We start from the raw sequence: 15,835 nt of genomic DNA, 5'->3' as shown, positions 1-15,835 counted from the left end.
TCAGTGCCACCTCAGGGCATCTCTCAGGGCCTGCTTCACCTTATCATTGCGGAGACTGAAGATGAATGGGTTCAGGAGGGGTGTGATGATACAGCTCAGGACTGAGGCACCTTTGTTGAGCAGTGAGGACTGAGCCTCCGACACACGGATGTAGAGAAAAATGGAGCTGCCATAGACGATGACCACCACAGTAAGATGTGAGACACAAGTGGAGAATGCCTTCTTCCGCTCGGCAGCTGTGGGGGCCCTGAAAACTGTGGCAAGAATGCAGGCATAGGAAACCAAGGTCACCGCCAGTGACCCCAGTAACACTGTCGTGGAGAGCACAAATGCCACCAGCTCCAGTAGGCGGGTGTCTCCACAAGAGAGCCTCAGCAAAGGCCAGCTGTCACAGAAAAAGTGGTCAATACCACGGGGGCCACAGAAAGGTAGGCTGGCCATGAGGATGGTGGGACAGAGCACCCAGAGGAATCCAGCTAGCCAGGAGGCCAGAACTAATTGGGAACAGACACGACCGCTCATCAGAGTCTCATAGTGGAGGGGGCGGCAGATTGCCAAGTAACGATCCAGAGACATGACAGCTAAGAGGAAGAAGTCGGTGGTGCCAAGGAGGAAGTAGAGGTAGGATTGGAGGATGCAACTGGCAAATGAGATGGAGTGATCCCCTGTGAGAATGATGACAAGCATTTTTGGAACCACAACAGACACAAGCAACAGCTCCAGAAAGGACAGGTTCCTCAGGAAGAAGTACATCTGTGTGTGTAGGCGTCTGCTCACCCAGCTGAGCCCAATAATGAGTAGGTTGCCTGAGGCCGTTACAATGTAGGTCACCATCAACCCCAGGAACAGCAGAGACTGTAGGATGTGGCTTCTGGGGAAACCCAAAAGGACAAACTCTGTCACCTGAGTCCAGTTTTCCAGACTCATCTCCAGTGACCTGGAGGAGAAATGAAACAGAATTTTGTAACTGGTTCCATAGCCATAAATTATCATTTAATGGATCAACAGAATAATAAGCACCTGGTGCTTCCTTACATCCTGAGATTATATTCATCTTTCTGCTTAGGAGTGACTTACAAAAAAGAGAAATAAGATATGATAGCAAGCTGTATATCAGCAATAACATGGATGATATTATGATATTGAACATTAATTATGTATTAGGAAATTTGGATGCAGTATCTCCTCTCACAGTGGCTCTTAAAGATAAATATAACTATTCTCTCTTCTAGGTAAAGAAAGGATGACTGAAGAAGTTCAAGGAACTTTTCAATGATCAAATAGGGAGCAGGTGGTAGAGGCAGGATTTCAAACCAGATTTCTGGGGCTCCCATGCACATACTTCTTTCTGTTTCACTTAGGCTGGGTATCACATGAGTGGGGTCCAGAAGAGTGGAGGGGTCAGAGAAGACTTTACAGAATAAATGAACTATGAGCAAAATCATATTGGGATCAAGAACTCTCAGTGCTTGTGGTCCTTCTATGTCCTGGCTTAACACAAGATAACAATAAAAATCACGGCTTTCAGTGTCTTTAGAGATTTTATTTTTCTTAATCAGCCAGAGTTTCACAGGTGATGAAACTGTGGAGAGTCCAAGTCCTTTCTGGTTTGTTGTTTTTACCAACTCTTCCTTCTCTGGGTTATGGGAAATCCCTCTTCCAGGTGACTAGCTTCCTCTCATCCTCAGCTCTCCCAACGTGTTTGTGGCATAAGGTGAAGAGGGGGAAGGAAGCTTACCCAAGGAGATAGGTTGTAGCAATTTGCCTCTTCAACTATTACCTTCATTTGGAGATATGTTCATCTTGTCTTTAGAACTTTCGAACTTATGAAATTTATCCATAAGTTTTGCACAGTTCAGTTTCACTAGACATCTTGGTTCTAGGATCCTTTTGTCACATCCAGCACCAAATATGCAGAATTTCATAGATTTTGCCTGTCAATTTCATTGTCTGAAAATGTTGGAAAACATTCTAAGACAGAAAGAATGCAAATTACCATCAAGTTGTTTAATTGACGAAGAATGAAGTGTTGAGAGCTTTTGCAAAGTTTAATCCAGGAACATCTATTACTCCAGACTTCCAGCATTAAAGATGGGGAACATAAATATTTTCTCAAGTCTGTCTGGAGAAGTCTTAAGAAAAATTATCAGCAGAGGCAGAGAATCTTGGTTCCAAGGCTGAAAGAAAGACCTTCAGGGCAAGTTCTGGTTATGTCAGTAAGAAGTAAATCCTGGGATTAAGTAGCTAGCTAATAGTAAAGCTTTATACCTCCAAAGTCAATTAAATACCTCAATAAAACTCAGAAAAGGATGTTAGAGTATTTAGGGATGACATAATCATTTCAGATAAGGAAAATATGTTAACTATGGCTTTTCCCAAAGTATTGGGTAAATATTGTGTTTAAAAATAGCTTATAAAGCCTAGCTGGCAAATTTTTAATATTAGCTTTTATCTACTATTATAAAACACATATACTAAAGTCTATTATACAGCATTCCATTGGCAGTTAACCTACTCGCTACTTGCAAGTTTCTGAGTAATTTCCAGTTGGCTGGCTGTCGTTCTTATTATTCCACATAATAAAAATATAATCCCTATATATATGTGTTTAAAATTTTGTCATTTGGGGGATGCTGGGTGACTCAGTCAGTTGTGTCTGACTTTGGCTCAGGTCGTGTTCCCAGGGTCTTGGTATCCAGCCCCATTTCAGGCTCTGCACTTAGCTGGGAGTCTGCTTCTCCCTCTCTCTCTCCCCCTCCCCACCACTCATGCTCTCTGTCTGTCTCAAATAAATAAATAAAATCTTAAATTTTTTTTTCTCATTTTGAACCTCCAAATAATGTTGTTGGTTAGTTAGCCTAATGTCTAAGAAGTCTTGCATAAACTCATAGTTAGAAGTTGTTAACATTATTGGAAATGATTTCTTGTTCCCATCTACTTCACACTAAAAATAGTGTTTGGCAAGGTGAGAGCCAATGGAGGGAATTAGAGCTATGAAGGACACACATGTACACACATTTTCAATTCTATCTGCACTATAACTTAATCTACACAATTAGGTAGCTACTGTTGTCCACTTTATAACTGAGCAAATTGGAGCACATCAGGTTAAAAAAACTTCAGAGGTAGAGCTAAGATGAACATTTAAGATGATCCAACCCTGATGTCAGACCATGGCACTACTAAATATAACTATTTTTACTTGAAATTTGAACCTGCCAGAGGGAAAAAGGACATTGATTTGAAGTGCTGCAATATAATAATGCCTCATAATAATAACAGCATTTACTGAGTAGCTGTAATATATTAGGAAAGGAATTTTTCATTCATTTCATTGTTCAATGTTTCAGCAACCAGGCAAGCTAAGCATTACTTCCATTCTACAGGCAAAGGAATTATGTAGAAAGTAAGGACCCGTATCTAGCGAGTAGAAAAGTTAGGGACTGGAATTTTAGGAAGTTTGACTTTAGAGACTGCACTTGTAACTGCTCAGCCATAATATCTTAGGCGGGAGAGAGTTCGTGACTATAAATTTGATTTGACGTCAACTTCCAATTGTCTCCTTGCTTCATTTGTGGGTTAATGATAAGAATTGTGCATATGGAAATTAGTTATTGTAGTTTAAAGCTTTGGTCCTAAAAAAATAAAACTATCCCTCAGAATGTGTGCTAGACTGAGCCTTATCTCGGAGGCTTTCAGCTTCTACAGAGAAGTGAGATTGGGTGTTCTGGCCCCAATCACTACTCTCCATCCCCAGAAGGACTCCCTTACCTGAGTATATCCTAGAAACTTGTCCTCCTTGTCTTTCAAGTTCTATTACAGGGTATGCTGGATCTATATCATGTAGAAAGCAGAGCATTCTGCTTGGGTTGCTTATAGATCTAGAATCACATACAGGTACTTAGCTACTTTCCCATTCCCAATAAGGACTCCTTCATGGCATTACACATTTATTATATGGCTTATTATTCTAAATCTGGTTGGAATCATCAAAACTCTCCCATCTCCCTTCTGAAATATAGGACCCTCCTGCCAGAATTTACCATAAACTTAGGCTATGAGACCTTTTCTTTCTTTTTTTTTTTCTCTTTGTCTTTAGAGAGAGAAAGCATGTGAGCTGGAGGGGGTGGGTAGGGGCAGAGAGAGAGGGGCAGAGAGAATCTTAAGCAGGATCCACACTCAGTGTGGAGCCCAAATTGAGGCTGTATCTTATGAGCCTGAGATCATGATGTGAGCTGAAATCAAGAGTTAAATGCTTGAACCACCCTGGTGTCCCTGAGATCCTTTCTCAATCCTTTCACCCACATGGACCATTTGGTCTTGCAAATTTCCCATTTCCAGGATGTATGTCCACGTCTCTGTTTAGTCCTCCGGCAATCCATTCAGAGCTCCTCTCCTGTTTCCCTTAGCCAAATCCTTCTCATTTCCACTGGCAACACATTTGCATAGCTAGTTTCTCTTTTTTTCCTCTTTAGGTATACTCCTGGTATCTTGAGGTTTGAATACATTTTATACTTTATTAGTCAAGGGAGAATCTAGGTTTATTGAATTATTTCCTCTGAGCATGGAAAACTTGCGCCAGAATCATCTAGTTTGTTGATTAAAAATACTGATTTCTAGGCTCTACCTGTAAAAATGCAATCATCCTCTGGGGATAGGGCCGAGGAATACAGATTTTTAACAATTTATCTGGGTTATTCTTATTTACCTTAGAGTTTGAGAAATGCTGGATTTAGAGAGAAAGAAGAGAGTTGGGCTTTTTGAGCAAGGTTAGGAAAAAGGGCTGAGATATTAAGAGGAGACTAAATGCTGGATTTAGAGAGAAAGAAGAGAGTTGGGCTTTTTGAGCAAGGTTAGGAAAAAGGGCTGAGATATTAAGAGGAGACTAAGTAGTAGGTATGGAATAGAAGAGCCCAGAAATGACAGGCATAGTTTTCTAAACTAAAACCATCACCAATGTGGTGGAAAGCTAACTTTACAGATGACCCAGAGAAGCCATAAATCCAGGCTATTAATTCTTACAACACTTCAGATGGCTAACCCATGCCCCAGTGTGCCCACAAATATGAGGGGATTATTCCTTTCAGGCCTGGGCTAACCAAGTACCCCATGCGAGTACCCCCATACATATGAGACTAGATACAACCTTGAACACTTTGTGCCAGGTATTTTATCAGGTACTGGAGATAAAAGTTGAATTGCTACGGAGCCATAGTGTAGTAAGGGTTAGATATATTGATTGCAAATTGTAAATTGCATTAGAATTCATTTAAGGCTGTGATAAAAGTAAAATCAAAGTCATGTAGGGGCGGAGAAAAGAAAGGAACAAATTTTGTGTATGGAGCAGCATGGAATACTTAAAAGGTTAATAACATTTAACCAAACACTTAAGGAGGAATTGTAGATCCAGAAAGGATATGAGTCTTCCAGGTTTAAAGTAACCCAAAATACCAACTTTTGAGTTTTTCAATAGGAAAATGAGATTATAAAGATTATTCATTTTTTTTTATTATCAAACTACGGTTTAAAATACACTTATAATTATTATGTAAGTATATTTCTTCTTAAAAATAGCAAGACCAGGGCATACTATTTCTTGGATGAAGAATGACTCAAACCTGATGGACTTAAAGGCTCTAGGAACATAAACTGGCTCTTGAGACAGATGAAATTTAATTGGATCCTTCCCATCTCTGCTAGTAGGCCTTTATATACTTATTACACAGTATTCTTGCTTTTAGGTAATTATCAAATAATCATTAATGTGTTAATTTAAAAAGAAATGTGACTATTTTGGGTTACTTCTTTTTTTAAAAAAAGATTTTATTTATTTATTCATGAGAGACACACAGAAGAGAGGCAAAGACATAGGCAGAGGGAGAAGCAGGCTCCCTGTGGGGAGCCCATCTTGGAACTTGATCCCAGGACCCCAGGATCATGCCTTGAGTTGAAGACAGATGCTCAACCACTGACCCATCCAGGTGTCCTCAGTTACTTCTTGATAGAAATAATTTAGTTCTCAAAGGTTTGAAGTTAGAATGACTAACACAGTAACTGTTGAATGAAAAATTTCCCGGAAATTATGCTATGTTGGGCAGGGTACTTTGTCTTGTGCTATCCTACATACGATAGGTTACCCATTACTTCTCTACATGCAAAACTTGATCTTTACATGAGACTTCAGTAAGAATAAGGACAAAGTTTTCCAAAAGCTGGAGGTATGGTGTTTGAGGCCTTAATAAAAGAGAAAGTTGTTAGTCTAATTAACTCGTTATTCAAAACACAAATATCAAAGCTTCCCATAGTACCTTACTTTATTGGCTATGTGTGTAGAACTCAACAGCCAAAAGTAGCAATGGAGAGTTCTCATTCCTCTCTTCCTTCAGAGAAACAAATTGTTTTACTGTGTGCAATGAAATATGCCATATTTGTAGTACTCTAAAACTATAAGCCTTAACTTCTGTATACACAAGACTTAATTCTAACAAGCTCCTTTCTAAGTCAGAGTAAGAATAAATTCTGAGCATACAAAGTTGCCTGAGAGAAGAGGCTGATATAAATTGGCTTGTACCTGTTCTAGTACTGCACTTCTTAGGCTTCTTCTCCTGGCCAATTTGAAGAATGTAAAGTCAGAGGATCTATAGGGCTCCTCCTGTTCATGGTCATTGAAACACACAGAAGGCTTCTTGTATTGACACCTGTTTGCTCCCAGTGATACTAAGCAAAACTCCACTGTGGTGTTGAAAGAAAAGTTCCTTTAACTTTGCATGATTAATTCTTGCCATAACTGATCAATTAAAATTTACTTTAACTTGCTTTAAACTTGCTTTGAAACCCCAAAAGGGAACAACTTTGACCCAACTTGTTAAAAATAAACAATGTAATTAGTCCTTTGAGGCTACGGGAAGTAAGTTGTTTGAGTTTTGTCATAGAGTGGCTGCATACTTCTTTAAAAAGAAAAATAAAGCTATTTCTTGAGTACAGGGTAGAAGAAAATTTGCCACTATATTCAAACTTCAGGAAATACTTTTGAACTTGGTAGTGACTCAGTGAGGTCTTGGCTATCTTAATAATGTAATGAAATTATAAAAATTAAATATCTATATATTATCAGCACTAATAACAAAATAAAACTATTTTTAATAAATACTAGATATTGACTCACATACTAGTTGTGACACAATTTGTGGCATGAACTTGAATATGTTATTAAATTCTCTGAGTGTCCGTTTCCTCACCTGGAAAATGAGTTGCACAGGACTTTCAAGGGAATGGGTTGTATATAATTTGCACTAAGATAATCAATAAAGATTAGAAAAATCACTTAAATTTTTTTTAAAGATTTCAGTTATTTTATTTACGAGAGACAGAGAGAGAGAGAGAGAGAGAGAGAGAGGCAGAGACCCAGGCAGAGGGAGAAGCAGGCTCCAAGCAGGGAGCCTGACGTGGGACTCGATCCCAGGTCTCCAGAATTATGCCCTGGGTTGAAGGCGGCGCTAAACTGCTGAGCCCCTGGGCCTGCCCAAATCACTTGAATTTTTATCTCATTATCCAGCAGAATAAAAATTCTCTTCTCATTTATATAATTTCTATAAGCTCAGAGTATCCATTTTTCTCTGCTTACTCTACCCCCATCCCCTGAATGAATGTTGAACTTCAAGTCCCTTAAAATGACTGTGAACTGTCATCAAGAGCCTGCCTCTTTTTAGATGTTGTTCTACTGAAAAATTTTGCATACTCTGGAGCACGAAGTGAATTGTGAATACTATTGGTTTAGCAGAGATATGATAAAATCAAAAGAACATATTTAAAAATTCTATGATGGTTGTCCAACCTTGGTTGGAATTAGGAAATATAGTCATGTCAGACTGTGCATTGGGATTTTTTTTTAAGATTTTATTTATTTATTCATGAGAAATGCACAGAGAAAGAGGCAGAGACACAGGCAGAGGGAGAAGCAGGCTCCATGCAGGGAGCCCGATGTGGGACTTTATCCCGGGTCTCCAGGATCATGCCCTGGGCCGAAGGCAGGCGCTAAACTGCTGAGCCACCCAGGGATCCCCTCGGGATTTTTATTTGTAGCTAATTGTGGTTTTTTTTTTTTCCTCTCTTCTTGAAAATGGGAAGATATTCTATGATACTCTTAGGGATTCACAGGCTAAATAAAATATAGTTTAAAATATACAATGGATAAAAGATAATTTGGCACTGATCATAGTTGTCTGTCTAGAGAAGAGGGATAGAGCACAAGCAGGGGGAGGGACAGAGAGAGAGAGAAGTAGACTTCCCACTGACCAGGAAGCCTGAAGCAGGGCTGGATCCCAGGATCTCAAGATCATGACCAGAGGCAAAAGCAGACACTTAACTGACGGAGGCACCAGGTGCCCCTATAAAGCCATCTAGTTTTGTTATGGGAAAGTGAGGAGCCAGGCTTGCTTTGATTTTCAAGAATCAGAGGAAGTGTGCTTGAGTGTTGAATGCTATGGTGGTTACTGTGGGTGAGCTGTTCCCACCTTCATTCTAATCTCCTCAGTGGGTTGGATCTGGACCTGCAGAGAACTAGGAGTCCATCCTGGAATCCCAGTCTAGGATCCATTTCCTAAGCACAGCTGATGATTTTGTAAGCACTTAATTCCCTTTAATCCTCTTTGCTTAAAAATCCTTGAATAGTTTGTTTCCTTCACTGAAACTTAACTGTTAGAAATTCTAGTTAGAGTGGGACTTCTATAAAGCTTGGCAGATAATCACCTTCCTCCAAGGGTGTTTTGTGCCCTACTTGACCCCAAAGCCAAGTGTCATAAGAACAGGCCAAGAAACAAGAAATGAATCCAAGTGGGTTGTTCAATAACACACCTGGTGATATCTATGTTCATTCTGAGAAAAAAAGGTCCTTATGATAATATTTCATCTTAGAATAAAGATGGAATATTATTCTGAGGGGAGATTACATAACTGCTATCTTTTCCCCAAAAATGGGCATGTCCTCTTCTCTTTTCTTTTTTTTCTCCCTTATACCTGCTTACTCTGGTGAATCAATGCAAATGATTAGGGAAAATTGAAATGTCTATTGGCTGAGTTAGCTCAGAAACTACTCCATAATAACATTAAATTATATGAGAAATTGCCCAAGTTGAAAATATGTGTGAAGTATGTGAAGGTTGTCTTTGATACTTTCCAAATCCTTTTCTGGAATCTGATCGTCTTCCTCCTCAACAAAATCTTTTATTGGCTATTTGAATACTCTTGTAGGGGTACTTTTTGTCCTTTGCCATACAAATTCACCCTCACTTGTTATCTTAGTAAAGCGTATGCGAGAAAGATATATATATATATATGTACACAAGAGCAGTGGATTACTGACTGCGCTATTTCAATTCCAGAGTTACTAGCATAAAAAAAAATTCAGAGATTAGCCTAAAAGAGTACCAGATTGGTGAAGTTTCAGGCAGCTTCAAAAATGAATGAAAGAACATCCTACACTGTGGGGATATCTGTGTGGTGACTGGGTTGTGCCTCAAAACCAACAACTCAAATGATAAATATTTTAACTTATTAATAAAATTTTAATTTAATTACAAGTAGAAACTGAGAGAGACTTAATTTGAATTCAGGGAGAATATGTCATCTAGAGATGAATTGTACTTTTATATTTTGAGGAAAACAGGAAGGTAATACATAGAATAATAATTTAATAACAATAATATTAGGAATATTGATATTAATTGTTAACCTATTATTATTAATATAATAGTAATAACATCATTATTATGCCAGTGCATATTTATCTAAGTTTCAGTAAGTATACTAAATTATTTATATTCATTAACATACTCCAATCTCCCAACAGCTCAATACAGTAATAATGACATTTGAGGAGTCCTTTCTTTGTAAACCAACTACTTGTGCCAGCAGAATCTTCTTTAATCCTCAACACTGCTATGAGGCAGGAACTACTTTGTCTCTATTTTATAGATTAGGAAATTGAGTTGTAGAGAAATCTGCTTGCCTAAGGTCAGCCAGCTAACAAGACGACAGAAGATTTAAATATGGTCATTTGCCCCAGGATCCAGGCTCCTACCCACTTTATTACACATGTGTGATTATTTCACAAATACCAGACGAATATAATCTGATGGCAGCATCCGTCACTGATATTTATGGAGCACCCAGTTTGTGCCAGACCCTGTTTCCTACCACTTCAGAAATATTTATTCTTTCCTCTCACATTTCCATGGAGGAAAGGACTTCCTTTCTTCTCCACATTCTGGAAATCTTGGATTTTTCCCGTTTTACCTGATTTCCTAACAGAAGAGGAGCCTTTCATCTGGAGTCTAAAATTCTTTGGGCCATACCTTTACCAGTAGGTGGAGCTATCATGCTTCAAAAGCAAGAAGGCAACTCCATCCTTTTCTTTGGACCAGTTCATTTATTAATAGAAAAATGACTCTTTTTGGCATCATCTCGTCACCCTTACTCCTGCAAAGTAAATAGACTGATACATAGAATCGCTTTTCTGCTGGTGAGGAATGTCCACAATTTTCCTTTTGTTGATTTAGGGCCAGAGAGAATAAGTAGGAAGCCTCATTTGGCTTTAAGATTAAAGATTTTTCCAATCTAATATTTACTAGAGAGTTCTGCTTTCTACAGATAATGACCCCCTTGCCATTGCTACAGCTGGTTTGTATCTTATTTGACCAGAGGCCTTTGTGCATATTCTTTACTGATTAGAACTTAGAGAAGAAGAATTAATCTTAAGATGAACTAACAACTTCTAAAAAAATTGCTTAAGATTTTTAGTCAGCCTTTAAAAAAAGAAAATTCTGCATTTGGGACAACCTAGGTGGACTTGGAGGACAGTATGCTAAGTGAAATAGGGCAGACATAAAAAGACCAATACTGCATGATTTCACTTATATATGTAATCTAAACATGTCAAACTCATGAAAGCCTAGAGTAGAATGATAGTTGTCAAGGGCTGGGGAGTGAGCAAAAGGAGATACTCTCTAAAGGGAAAAATGTTACAGTTCTGCAAGATGCATAAGTTATGGAAATTTGATGTACAACATTGTAACTATAATTAATAATACTTTAATATATCCTTGAAATTTGGTAACAGTTGATTGTAAGTGTTCTCATCACAGAGAATTCATAATTATGTGAGGTAATGAATATGTTAAATAGCTTGAATGTGATGATCATTTTACAATGTATGCATATATCAAAACATCAGGCCCCGGGTTAAAATACATGATTTCTTGCATCTTTAGAAAATATAGCATCACATAAAGCTTTAATTACCACTGACTTTGACAAGTTAGAATATATTGAACTTGAGTTACTTAAAAAGGAGTGAGGTGGGGTACCTGGGGGGGGCTCAGTGGTTGAGCATCTGCATTTGGCTCATGTCCTGATTCCCGGGGTCCTGGGATCATGTCCCACAGCCTGCTTCTCCCTCTGCCTGTTTCTGCCTCTCTCTGTGTCTTCATGAATATATAAATAAAATCTTAAAAAAATAAAAAGGAGTCAGGTATGAGCAAGAAGTGCTGATGTATGTCAGAGAAAACAAGACCATTTAATGTTATAACTGAATTAGGCTAAGGTGACCATTATGTAGAATGGGAGAAAGGAAGGGAGGGAATGAGGGTTTTGCAATGTAAGGATAAGCCAGAACCTCCCTATCTTCATTCCACATTTGCCCATATTTATGCGGTTTATATTAAAGATGAAAGAATGACTTTCAGCTGTAGCTTAGAGCCTTAGCATAAGATCCTTCTTGCAATGTGATTTGATATGTTTAGAGGGAGTATTTCTAGTTATTGTATCAGCTAAGTAAGAGTTTGTAACTTTTCATAGAGAACACCTTTTCTGGGGTCGCCTGGGTGGTTGGCTTGGTCAGTTAAGCACCTGACTCTTGATTTCATCTCAGGTCATGATCTCAGGGTCATGAGCTCTAGTCCCACATTGTGCTCTGTCTCTCCAAAAAAAAACAAAAAACAAACAAAAAAAACAAATCAGAAAAAGAAAACACATTTTATGGACCCTCCCAGGTACTCATCACTGTTGTAGCCTAAGGAATGTCTATCCAGTTGGGACACTATTCAAATTTGGCCTGAGGCATTCTTAGCTGCCTAGTAATTTTGAGGGGTCTGAGAAAAATAATTGGGATTCATTTCAGTAATGGTTTGGTTTAAAATTTTCTTAAATATAAAATCCACAATTGGAAGATTTCTCAAATTCTTTTCTTGCCCTTCTGCTCTTTTTTTCTCTTTCTTTTCTCTCCCTGAGTTTACCTAATCCCATGGCTTTAGCCTCAAAGGAAACGATGCCCAAATCTCTTTCGCATGTACTGACCTTCCTCCTTATATTTATTTAGCCTTCATTGGACATTTTCCTAATGCGTACTTCTGCTTGGATGTCCTGCAACAATCTCACCATGTTCAACACTGAATGTATACTTCTCATAAATATTTCCAATCTTTTTGAGTTCCTTCTGTTTGTAGTAACAGCATAAGTTAGCAAAACACCTAAGCTGGTGTCCTTTGGATTTTTTTTTTTTGTCTATTTCTTTCTATCTTCTTTGTTAGAAGAACTGCTGACTCTTCCTTTGCAATGTCTCTTGAATATATTTGTTTCTTGGAATTACTCACAGCAGCACTATTATTTCAGGGCATTTAAAAATTATCCACAGTCAGTGGATGTTGTGATTGCCTCCCAAAGCTTGACCCTGCCTTCACTCCATCTTATACCAGTCCATCTTGCTGGTGTGCACCATGTTAATATTCCTGAGTCCGCATTTTGATTATTTCAATCCTGTGCCAAAAAAGCAATAAAAACCCTGAACAGTTCCCATTGGCCTCCCATGGTGAGCTGACCTGGAGTTGGGCATTTTAGTGCTTCCTAAACTAGATCCAAATCTGTCTTTTGATCTGAGTCTGTGCTGCAGTCCCTGGAGGGAGACTTTGGGCCCTCTGAGTGCCTGTGGAAGTCCTCAATGTGACACTAAGAGGAGGAAAATGATATTCTTTCTCTGAGTTCAGTAACTTTGATCTGAAGTGCTCCTCCATGACCACCAGGAGTTCAGCAGTGGCCTTCACATACTTCACTGGTATTTTTTTTTGTTCCACACTCAGGGTGTGAAGAAAAACATTGACATTACGCAAGGCTTTGCCTATAGAACAAGACCTCTGTTGCATTTAGTAACTAGTATAGTTCCCAGGAAAGATGGAAAAAGGATTCTCATTCATTTATCTAATTAAAAAAATATCTAGTCAGTACTGACTGTATATGTGTCAAATTACGAAGCTGCTACAGAAATAGTGCTGAAGAAAACAGACATAATCCGTGTCCCTTTAGAACTTAAATTCAAATGTACGTGAGTGTATTAATGTGTGTGTATGTGTTGTAGGAAGACACAGTGAACAAACAATGTATAGTATTTCGTATGGCAGTGGGTGCTATGGATGCAGGAAAGATCATCTGCTTTTCTGTTTGGGGATGTTGCCTTATTTGACAACACACCAAAAGGTGTTATAATGGTATTTTCCAATATGTCACTGTTACTATAATGAACTAGGCTATAAATGCAGAGTAGGTAATTTATTTTTGCTATAAAGCCTGATCTCTGGGGAAAACACTGGGAGAACAGGTCTTCCAGTTTTTAATCAGGTCCCTAGTATTTCCTAACTCATGAAAACCCCTGGGATCATATTAGCATGGGGGCTCTTTTGGCACCAGAAGATGATATTTACTACCTACCCCCTAGTCTGGAGAAAAACACTTTTGGCAAAGCCACTATCAGAAATCATGTTCTGCAAGTCGTGGCTCCTCAGAGGTCTGTGCTCTGGTTCCCTTGGTCCAAAACTCACTCAAAACAAAAACTGTAATGAAGAATATCTGTTCTTGGCTGCTCCCCTCTAAAATTCATCACAGCCACTTGTGCCTCTTTGAGAAGGGAGAAAAATGAGCAAGGCCCAGTATTGAAGTCCCAGGGCAGAAGGGTGAGTATTGAATTTTATCTGTCCTGTTCTTCTTCCTCCCAACCCTGAGGAAGCTGAAGATCTGGAGTGGCATTATTATCTCCTCTCTGCTGAGACAGCCATTGGTCATCAAATGGGGCTGGTAGACTGTCAAAGCAGAAGTGGAGCAGAAATAATGTCGTCTTGATTGGCCACAGGATAACTCAGTCTTACCCCTACAGCACTAGCCTGTTAGTGTTTTTGATATACATCTTTAAACAGTCGCTCAGCCTTTATACAGTGGAGACGACCAAGGCACACAGCAGGGTGGGTTTGAGTTCATTCTTTCATTCTGGGTCTCAGTCTCATTATGGAGGAATTAGGGAGAGACAGCCGGGTACTCATTTTAATGTCACCGTTTGTCCTGTTCTCACAGATACGCCCTCGGGAAGAATGGCCATAGGAAATGACTCTTCAGTGACCGAGTTTATCCTGCTGGGTTTAACACAACAGCCAGAACTCCAGCTGCCTCTCTTCTTCATTTTCTTAGGATTCTATGTGGTCACCATGGTGGGGAACATGGGCTTGATTTTTCTGATTGGTCTGAACCCTCACCTGCACACTCCCATGTACTACTTTCTCTTCAACCTTTCCTTCATTGATTTCTGCTACTCGTCTGTCATAATCCCTAGAATGCTGATGAGTTTTGTAAAGGAGAACATCATCTCTTATGCAGAGTGCATGACACAGCTCTGTTTCTTCTCTTTCTTTGTTATCGATGAGTGCTATGTTTTGACATCAATGGCTTATGACCGGTATGTGGCCATCTGTAAGCCCCTGCTCTACAAGGTCACCATGTCCCATCAGGTCTGCCTCATGCTGATGGTGGGAACATATGTGATGGGGTTTGTGGGTGCCATTGCCCACACCGGTTGTATGCTGAGACTCAGCTTCTGTGATGGCAACATCGTCAATCATTACATGTGTGACATACCTCCTCTTCTCCAGCTCTCTTGCACAAGCACGTATATCAATGAGGTTATGGTTTTCATTGTGGTGGGCATCAATGTAATAGTGCCCAGTCTCACTATCTCCATTTCTTACACCTTGATCCTCTCCAACATATTCCATATCCGTTCTACAGAGGGCAGGTCCAAAGCCTTCAGTACCTGTAGCTCTCACATAGTTACTGTTTCTCTCTTCTTTGGAGCATCGGCATTCATGTACCTTAAGCCCTCTCCTGCTGGGTCTCTGGATCGAGATAAAGTATCCACAGTTTTTTATACCATCGTGGGGCCAATGATGAATCCTTTTATTTACAGTCTAAGGAACAAAGATGTTAAAATTGCACTGAGTAAGACTTTGAAGAAAAGGGTGTTCTCATAAATGGAAACTGTCTTAGTTCCAGATTCCAAATCCTAGCAAGGGCATACAGTGTATGAAGCTATGGAGGGAACAGTAAGAAGTCAAAGTAGAAATGCAAATGATTCAAATAATAGGGTAAATTAATTATTTATAAATCACTGCACACAAACAATATAAAGAAGAGGGATCAGTCCTTTATCTTTTCATAGAAGGTAAAAAGGAGTTCACTTGTCATTCTTCTGCTTATTTTCAGAAGTCATTAAGTTTTAAGTATAAAGGGTTGTACGTTGGTAAATCCAGAAATGGTAAATTCTGAGATTTTTGGCTGAGGCATGCTTGGAATTCCTGTGAAGCTTTGTCATGGATATATAGACTTTGGTGGACTTGAGATTTGGTTTTTATTCATTCATTTAATAAACCTTCATTGGGGGTGAAAAAAAAGGCTGTGGGGGAGTGAGAGTTGTCTATTAGACTGCTGTAGGACATTTTGTTTAGGGAGATTCTTTTGTTTCCCC

The 15,835-nt window shown here is 39.1% G+C and overlaps 2 protein-coding genes across 2 annotated transcripts; one reads left to right on the top strand and one right to left on the bottom strand.

The window, feature by feature from the left end:
- On the bottom strand, positions 1–927 carry LOC112671013 (olfactory receptor 6T1). Its single transcript, XM_025464824.3, has one exon. The coding sequence runs from the start codon at positions 925–927 to the stop codon at positions 1–3; it is 927 nt and encodes a 308-aa protein (XP_025320609.1).
- Positions 928–14,408: 13,481 nt separating this feature from the next.
- LOC125755043 (olfactory receptor 8B3-like) lies at positions 14,409–15,341 on the top strand. Its single transcript, XM_049109718.1, has one exon. The coding sequence runs from the start codon at positions 14,409–14,411 to the stop codon at positions 15,339–15,341; it is 933 nt and encodes a 310-aa protein (XP_048965675.1).
- The last annotated feature ends 494 nt before the right edge of the window (positions 15,342–15,835 follow it).

Source organism: Canis lupus, chromosome 5 (assembly GCF_003254725.2).
Source record: "Canis lupus dingo isolate Sandy chromosome 5, ASM325472v2, whole genome shotgun sequence".
Classification (NCBI taxonomy): domain Eukaryota; kingdom Metazoa; phylum Chordata; class Mammalia; order Carnivora; family Canidae; genus Canis; species Canis lupus.
The sequence above is the reverse complement of the archived record's forward strand: the minus strand, read 5'-3'. Positions and strand labels throughout refer to the sequence as shown.

Excerpts from the sequence above, each read along its gene's own strand:
- LOC112671013 (XM_025464824.3), bottom strand. The coding sequence starts at position 927 with ATGAGTCTGGAAAACTGGACTCAGGTGACAGAGTTTGTCCTTTTGGGT.
- LOC125755043 (XM_049109718.1), top strand. The coding sequence starts at position 14,409 with ATGGCCATAGGAAATGACTCTTCAGTGACCGAGTTTATCCTGCTGGGT.